The 9,041-nt window shown below is 38.6% G+C and overlaps 1 protein-coding gene across 1 annotated transcript in view; it reads right to left on the bottom strand.

Annotated features, from left to right (window-relative positions):
• Positions 1-1,148: 1,148 nt before the first annotated feature.
• The window catches only part of dnajb11 (DnaJ heat shock protein family (Hsp40) member B11), a 9,289-nt gene continuing 1,396 nt past the window's right edge, over positions 1,149-9,041 (bottom strand). The window contains exons 3-10 of the mRNA XM_008295574.1: positions 7,507-7,604; positions 6,815-6,947; positions 6,515-6,657; positions 5,548-5,630; positions 5,402-5,459; positions 5,180-5,291; positions 4,279-4,438; positions 1,149-2,228 (exon numbers count right to left, since the gene is read on the bottom strand). Of these exons, the coding sequence (XP_008293796.1) occupies positions 2,164-2,228; positions 4,279-4,438; positions 5,180-5,291; positions 5,402-5,459; positions 5,548-5,630; positions 6,515-6,657; positions 6,815-6,947; positions 7,507-7,604 (852 nt within the window). The 3' untranslated portion in view covers positions 1,149-2,163. The remainder of the gene's footprint in view (positions 2,229-4,278; positions 4,439-5,179; positions 5,292-5,401; positions 5,460-5,547; positions 5,631-6,514; positions 6,658-6,814; positions 6,948-7,506; positions 7,605-9,041) is intronic.

Genomic DNA, 9,041 nt, shown 5'->3' on the forward strand with positions numbered 1-9,041 from the left:
CTAAGATGTGATTTAGAGAAACTTCTGAAACTGGACAGCCTTCTTGAGACAGAACGTTTGCTGATTGAAGTCTTGACTTCTTCATTTAGTAAATTCTGCATCTTTAATAAGGCTGCGTTTCCATCTCTCAGTGAACAAAGTCTGATGTACTGATCTTTTTTTTATTATTAATGTTATTATTATTTGAGGCTGACAAAGCTCCTCTTAGCTCAGAAAAAGAATGTGACGATTTCACTTACTCTTCATCCACAGATGTGCCGATATTATTTAAAATATCAGTGTTTTTATATGTTTTGACCTTTCATCCACACAGACATAGTTTTACTTCACTGAAAACTGATCTTCAACTCCATTTGTAGACTCGTTCGGCTTTCTGCTGTTTTCTTCTCACTACAAATGATTTGCATTCAGGTCATTCATGGTCACTGCCACTGACTTTTGTTTCAATTTACATGCAAGAACTTCTTTTGAAATATTTCTAAACCGTCAAAATTTCGGATCGTTTTCAGATTCATGTAAAAATATGACACATTTTTTATTCTTTAACTCCAATCTACATTTTCTGATTATTAAACAACTAATTGAAAAAAAAATTGTTCCACATCTCTTGTAAAACCCAAGTTTACCAAATCAAATGGGATCAAATTGAGCTTAATATCAAGTGACAAACTGATTCCACAAAAACCAACCAACCACATGCAAAACGCTCCAATCGTTAGTCTCACAGATTAACTGTTGATTGCTCTGTTTACAGGACCTACAGAAAGTACTCACAAGACTGTTACTGTGTCAGGCGATGTATGTAGTAAACCCTGACTTGGGGAGGACAAATACTTATGCAATCATTTATATTACATTTTATATTTTTAACTAATTGACATTACTTTTTAGAAATCTGGTTTCACTTTGACATGAAAGAGTCTCTTTCTTCTCCAAAAAAGCCAAATTAAATTGACAGTGACTCATTGGTGAAAATGAATAAAAGAAGAACAAATCAAAGAAGTACTTTTTACAGACACTGTAAGAAACACCTGATGTACATGTGGTCCAGTCCGCTAGGAGCCTTTTCCCTTCTGCACTTGGCAGCTTTAAGACCATGAACTGGACTCTGTTGTCCTCTACTGGTGAATTCCAGGTAGTACATCTCATCAGAATTTGTAGAAATCCTTTATTTATAATGTCAGTCAAAAGTACATTATCCCCTAGAACACGTAAAAACGGCCAAATAATTCACATTTAAGGCCACGACACTCATAAAACTGGGAGGCAGCATTGTGGTCAAAGATCGAGGGAAATCCTGAAAACCACATTATTAACCAAATCCAACAGCAGAGCCCAACAGGGATGCTGATACCACATGATGTGAGTGTCAGAAGTGTGTGGAAGTTATCTTTTCTTTAGTGGCACTGGAGGACGTGCAATCCGTCACTCCTCTGAAATTAAAAACAAATCCGTCACCGTGTAAGAGGTCAACTCTTGTCACAGTGAACCTGGGGGCTGTGCAACGCCGACACTCTCCAACCACAAGGTGTCAAACAGACGAGATAGAGCCAACATAAATTAGGAAAACTAAAACACAACAAACGAATGAGCTTTGTTCTTCCCCTATTTACAAAAGCAGTACTGAACAGGAGTCTGACCAGAGCAAAATCACCCAACAGGCTGTTACATTCATAAAACTAATTCAAAAGAAACCAAAAAAGAAAATGGAGGAAATTGTGGGTGTGCACAGGTTGAATGTTGCTCAACAGTAGGGAGGGGGTTTCTTCAGGGGTCCAGTTTGTCAGCAGCTCATCCTTTAGCAGATATAGTTGGCTTTCGCTGTGTCTTCTCCAGAACACGCCGCTCAGATAGAAATAGGTGAATCTCGTTTCAAAAATGGACAAAAGGTCTTATAGCTACACTACGATGTAGGGGACAGAGAGCTCAGCAGAGGTGACATGTTTCTTCCATCTCTTCAAAGGAAACGTCTGCAGTTGTGTTGCCGTTGACAAAGGAGCATTAAAAAGTAAAAACAAATTGGATTCAAGCCATCCTGAGAACAATCTGAAAATAATAAATACACCCTGGCCAGTATTACGGAGCGTGCTCCTGCTGATTGTGTGTGTGTCTGTGTTTGTGTTTGTGTGGCGTATAAATCAGTCCAGGCTGTTGCTCGGTGTGTTAGTATCCTTGTAGTCCATTGTAAACCTTCTGTACGGGGCCCTGCTTCAGAAGCCCCCGAATACCTGCGACAACACAGAGAGAACTGCTGTTAGAACGTAGTTTATGTATTCAGACATTACACGCAAAACTGGAACGAGATTTTATCAGCTGCTGATTCGACCATTTATCCCAATTCAAGTGTCAAGATGACAAAATGGAAGATAAAAAGGGTGAATGAAGCTAGAGCTGCAAACAATTATTCAGTTAGTTAATTGCTTTGAGTGACTTTTTAAGAGAAAAAAAAAATCAGAATCTTCTATTTTCAGCTCCTTAAATGTGAGTATTTTCTGTTTCTTTCCTCCTCGGTGACAGTAAACTGAATATCTTTGAGTTGTGGACAAAACAGGACATTTGTCGTCTTGAGCTTTAGGAAACACTCACATTTTTCACCATTTCCTGACATTTTATAGATCAAACAGCTAATCAAGAAGATAGCAAACAGGTTAATCAATATATTTCTTAGTTTCAGCCCTGAATTAAATCAAACCATCAGAGCACGACAACTTGAAAACGTATTTACATGCTGCGTCACACCATTATAAACCTCTTTGACATAACTTAGACATGAGTTCTCCTTTATGATTCTAACAAACTATTATAAAATAAAGCCAGTAATTATTTTTTTAATCATCATTTATTTACAAATTGATCGTCTTTTGAATGAATCGATCAAGCATTTAATCTCTAAAATGTAAGTTTATGTCCATATAGTGACATGAGCAGATCCTCATATTGGAGAGCCTGGAAAACTCTTCTTCTTTGGCAGCTCTCAATGGGAAATTACTTTAACCCCTTAACATCCGTTTCCTCTTCCACTGAAAAACACTAAAAGCTTGGAAGCGCTGTGCTGGTTGGACTGCAGTGCATCAACCATAGACTGTACATAAAGGTGGAAAATGAGTCACCGCTTCCTTCCAATGTACAAAATTGAAGCCAAAATATCTTGGATATGGCTGCTGCCGTCCCCGGAGCGAGACATCGATACCACATCTCCCCCACTCGCACTGGCTGCAAATGACGTCACCAGCGAATGACAGCAGCGTTTATTTTTACAATGTTGAGGCTTCACTCTCAGGGACACGTCATGATGTCCGTCTTTATACACATAAATACCTCCACAAACTACTGTTTTGCTGTGTTGCTGCTCTTATTACAAAATTAGGAACTATTTGCAGGTTCGTCATTTTATTTTGGGGGTTTGCTCGAATATGTTTGCATGCTTTAATGTTAGAAGACATTAAATACCGTTGGTTAGTAAATCCAGATCTGTACATGTAACTTTAGTAGAAGCAGCGGCTCATTCTTTGTTTTAGGATAAAGGCAGGACTTGTGAAAATGAGCTATGTGGTGATGTGGATAAGTAACACAAGAAATGCCTGGACTTCAAATGAGGTGTTTTAAGCAGGAAAGGAGCTGTGTTTTCTGTAGGAGAGGGCAACTTTCTTTGACTTTGGGCGTTGCAAGTTTCACAACTTTTCTATGGACACAATAGCAGCTATGGAGCGTGATGGAAAAAGGAAGAACCAACAAGCAGAATCCAAGCTCTTTAAAATGTTTTACAGAGTTTGAATCATGACACTTTTCCTTTAAAATGATGTGTAGTTTGTCAAATTGGATGCAGAATGGGCCAATGGCATTAAATATATGGGTGAGTGTGAAGGTATTTACCAATTTTTTTCCTGCATAGAGGAAATGCCAGTGCCAATATAGGAACTGAGAATAGCGTGATTCGTTTACTGGAGTTTCATTTCCTCAAATATAACTGACTTCATTTCATCAACTGGACAGAAGTAACAGGAGATTGCACAGATTTCAGTCAGATAACACACAGTACTGCCTTTACAGTACATGAGTCGAGCCAATCATGTTTACTTCCAAATCGCTAGAAAAATCCCTGTTCGCCTTTTAACCGTTTACTTAAAATCAGCAGCTCTGTGTTTAAACCACTAAGTCACAACCAAAGTGCAGTACTTTAAAATTAACACTGCAATGCAAAGAAACAGCCGTTTGACTTTGGGTCATAAAGTGAAGTAACGTTTCCCAGCTTGTTTTTTAACGCTGCCTCATTCTTACCATCTTTCTGCTGGTCGTCGAGCTGCGTTTGAGGAAACTCCACGTCGAAGGTGATGATGAGGGAACCTCGGATGTTGATGTTGTCGAAGTTCGGCAGACCTTCTCCTTTCTTCCACATTCGAGCGCCTGGTTTAGTGATCTTGTCTCTCACTATATGCACCTGTCAGGTAAAGGCAGATTCAGCTTAACAACCAGATGAAATCACACTTTTTCTTTCTTTTTTTACCCTCTTTTTACCCCTTTTCTTCACGGTGGGGACATTTTTCACTGCAATGTAGACCTATGTCTCTATAGAAACAGCACAACCACAGCTGGAGGTACAACTCTGAAATGTGTTCTGTGCAGAATAACAAAGTTAAAAGGCCATAAATGAAAGTTTCTTTGTTTTTTTGTTTTGAGAATAATTGAACAAACTTAGAATCAACATGTGCACCATTTTTCCAAGGTGTTAAACAATCCTTGATCCAGAATGTGTTTTTTACTTCCCAGTCTCTCTTTTTGTCTCCACTTTGCTCTGTGGAAATGGTGCCTGCAGTTCAGCCAAAAACTCATGACAAAAAATTTTTTTGGCCGCGTGACTATTGGTCGAAGCAGAGTCAAACGTGACTTTTCAGTTGCACTGTGGAGCCCAAAATGTTATGTTTTTGGTAGGATCTATGTCATGCAAACAGTTTATCTTTGGCAAATTCTAAATGACACTTAGAGACTAAAATAATTTTGGCAAAATATCACAATTTTAAGCTTAGGTTTGCTTATTTTTCCTGATTATGCCACTCTCGTAAAAAAAAAAAAAAACAATTGCGATTTGGGGTTCAGAGGGTTACAAAAATATTAAACTTGTAAAATGTAGTCTTTTACTCCATTAAAGAACGGCTCTGTAAAAAATAAGTGTATATAGAACCTTGTGTCCGTCCAGATGCACAATGTCCATCTCAAAGCCGACGAGTGCCTCCACCAGGGAGATGGTGACGTTGGTGTACAGATCATCTCCTTTGCGCTCAAACACTGGGTGTCTGGGAAAAAAAAGAAGCTTTTCAGTATCACCTCACTGTGTGTCACTAAAGTAATTATTAAATGTTTCGTTACAAACCACAGTAACACCAGAAATAAAGCTTGTTCATACTTCAACACTTTGATGCGGAATCGTAGATCTCCAGGTTCGCCGTCGATGTGAGGCTCCCCTGAGGTCACAGGTGCAACGTTAGGAACAAAAAGCTGAACGATAAACTAAGAAAAAAACTGATTCAGATTTATCCTCAGAAAGTTTACCTTCTCCGATGAAGGGGTACTCCATCTCATCTCTCACTCCTTGTTCAATCTCCACCTCCAAGGTTCTCTCTTCATTTACCAGCCTGTGGTTCAGAAAACATGCTTGATATCAGCTTTACATCTCCCAGTTCAGTGGCCAGTATATTAGGCACAACTCATAATGTAGTCCAAGAATCCAGGCAGTAAATCCATGAATAAAATAGATTTGTGATCATATGAAGATTAATAAAAGACTGCATTAGTTTCAGAAGGTTGTTGGTTCATGTCCCGGTGAGGACACTCAGGATCTTTCTGCGTGGGGTTTGCATGTTCTCCCCGTGCAGCGTGGGTTCTCTCCGGTTTCTCCGGCTTCCTCCCACAGTCCAAAACACGTTGAGGTTAATTGGTGATTCTAAATTGTCTGTAGGTGTGAATGTGAGTGTGCTTGGTTGTCTGTCTCTAAGTGTAGCCCTGTGATAGACTGGTGACCTGTCCAGGGTGTCCCCTGTCTTCACCCTAAGTCAGCTGGGATAGACTCCAGCCCCCCGTGACTCTAGTGAGGATTAAGCGGTGTATAGAAAATGGATTTAGGGAGGCCGGACAACTTGAAGGAAATCTGTACAATTTGCAGCAAAAAGGTTGCATTCAAAGGCACCAATGCCACTAATCTGAAACTAATAGAGGCATGAAATGAAAAGAACATGACAGTTACTCAGGAACTAAAGTTCATGATAGTGACAGCCTGACCAAATAATACGCAGAGCTGTTTTTCACATTAACACACAAACTTGAGATGTGCAGCAATAAGGGCTTCCATACCCAAGTAGACAGAACAATTTGGAGCCAGCTTGACTCAGGTTGTGTTAGAAATCAAGCGGATGCATCATGTAGCTTCACAGTGAACTGTTTCATCAGTTGGCATGTCCAGTCTCGAGTTATCATCTGATTTAAAATTGAAAGTGGAGTGTTACCAGCAGCACTGACTTACTTTACATTGGGACACTCGTCACACACCATCTCCTGAGTCATCTGGAAGCGCCCTGGTCCGAGCTGCGTCGTCCTCATCTCCTGTCTGCAGTTACACTTCCTTTTACCAGGAGCTTCTCTGGCTACAGGTTTGTTACGTACAACCTGCACAGTGAAGCAGTTTCACAAAAGGTGATCAAAAACAAGTAAGCAGGCAGGGAGGTGACGCAGCAGCACGCTTTGCAGCTTGACGTCCTAAATTAAATCTTTCACATTTGTAGCTTTTTACAGTCAGTCTAATAAAGCAGGAGTTTCTACGCACCTCTACAAAGTTCCCAGAATACACCTCTTCAAGTGTGACCTCCAGGTCGAGTATTATGTCATTTCCTCTGGGGATGTTTCTGTCCTGCTGCTGTCGGTTGCCTCCAAACATGAATCCAAAGTCACCGAAGAAGCTACAAAGAGAAGATGAAGAGAGAGGAACAGTAGCATCAGTGGATATTTTTAGAAGCAACATAACATTTTTGCATTTTTAGAATTGCGCATTAACATGTTCCTTGTGTAGGAACATGTAAATGGACTCACTTCAGTTGTTTCTTCTTCTTGAATGTCTTTTAGTGGTTGGCAAACAGCTGTTTTTGTTTCTTTGTTTATTACAGCTATGTACACTATGCAACCTGGTTTGTTTGCTCCTAAAGCCTGATTTGCCTTTTCAGAACACAGTGTTAACAGTTTTGTTGTTTTTTTAATTGATAAATGGTAGCTCCAGTGTAAACTGTTCAGTGATGTTTCTGATTTCTCCAGTTTAATTTCTACATGGAGCTGTTAAATTTTTTCAAATCAAATATGCATCCCTCAAAAAAAATAACTAAATCCTCTGCATGACTGGACAGCAGCAGAATCAAGTGAGACTTTTTTGTCTTCTAAACCTGGACTTTAAGTTGACATGTCATTGGTTTTAGCTGTAAATAGTCCCACTGACTTCTAGTCCAGTATTAAAACCATGACACCAACCTGGAGAAGATGTCGTTGTGAGAACTGTGGTGACCTTCTTTAAGTCCATCTTCTCCGTAGGCATCGTACTGTTTCCTTTTCTCTTCATCTGAGAGAACCTACAAACAAACAAACAGCCTATCAGTCACAGAACAACTAAATTCTGTTGTTTTTACTTACATTTCATACAGTGTGTGAAGCAACGCAAAGCACAACCTTACAAACTAGAACCACAATTTTTGCACAGTCTTGAAACAGTCACAGCTGGAACCATTACTCGATAGACACACAAAAAAATGAGCATTAATGTAAAATATTTGCAGTTTCTGGCTTCTTAAATATGAAGATTTGATGGGGGGGGGGTTTGTCACACATTATAGTAAACTGATTCATTTTTTGGATTAGACAGTCGAAACAAGACATTTACACATATCACCTTGGACTGAGAGAAAAGTTGCTACCTAAGACAATAATTTAGAAAAGTAATCTGTAAATGAATCAATATAGAACATGATTGTTATCCTAACTATTGTACTGAATTGCAGATTATTGTGATATTGTGTTCACTTCCTGTATATCAAATCACATGACAAATCACTGCAATTGGTAATATTTTAGTTGAAGTCCCCCCCTTTTTTTTTTTTTAGCATTTAACATAAATATTTACAATTTCTTGAAAAGTATTGACAAAGATGAGAAATTCTACCTTGAAGAGACGCTATATAACATCATGTTTATGTTTTGTTGTTGATTTTCAGTTCATACACCAGTCTCCACTCAAGATACATCACAAACACATTAATGAAATGCGGTTATACATTCTAATAAACCAAAGCATATGGATGCAACACCAGGAAAAACGTTTTATGGTAAATCACTAAAGCCCTTTTCAAACATGCACTTCTTTCCATTAATCGTACAGTATCTGGGCGTGTTGGCTTCATGTTCCAGTAAACATTGTGCTCACATTTCAGTTTTTCAAAAGCCACTATGGCAATCCTACTAGGTCAGCCTGAATAATATTTCTGTATAATTTGAGTCTGAACTACACCCAGTCATTTAACAGATATTAACATACAAGCAGTGCACCTGGAGTTATGTGAAGTGATTTGGGTAAGGCTCTTCACCTTTCATTGCCAATGTCAATCCAAAAACATCACAGAGAGCAAAAGACACAATTGGAAATCACAAAACTTTTAAGCTCTTATCTGACTGCACTCACAACACGCTGATAAAATCTGATTAGTACATTCCATTGTGATAAGCCATTTATTCAATGTTTAAAAACTACTTGAACATGCAAATAAAAAAGGAGCACCTGTCATTTTAACAGAAATATGAAGGCTTGACACAAAAACACCTGCATCTGTTATAGAATCCACTCAAAACATGCTGATCAAGTGTGATTACTACATAATAATGTCATAAACATGAATTTCATTTGATGAACTGCCTATAAATGTTAAAAATGTAGTGACATCTGCTATTTTTAACAGTAATATATTGGTTTAACATAGAAACACCTAATTATTATCTAAATCCACTCAAAATGCACT

Source organism: Stegastes partitus, unplaced genomic scaffold (assembly GCF_000690725.1).
Source record: "Stegastes partitus isolate 25-593 unplaced genomic scaffold, Stegastes_partitus-1.0.2 Scaffold1060, whole genome shotgun sequence".
NCBI classification, from domain to species: Eukaryota; Metazoa; Chordata; class Actinopteri; family Pomacentridae; genus Stegastes; species Stegastes partitus.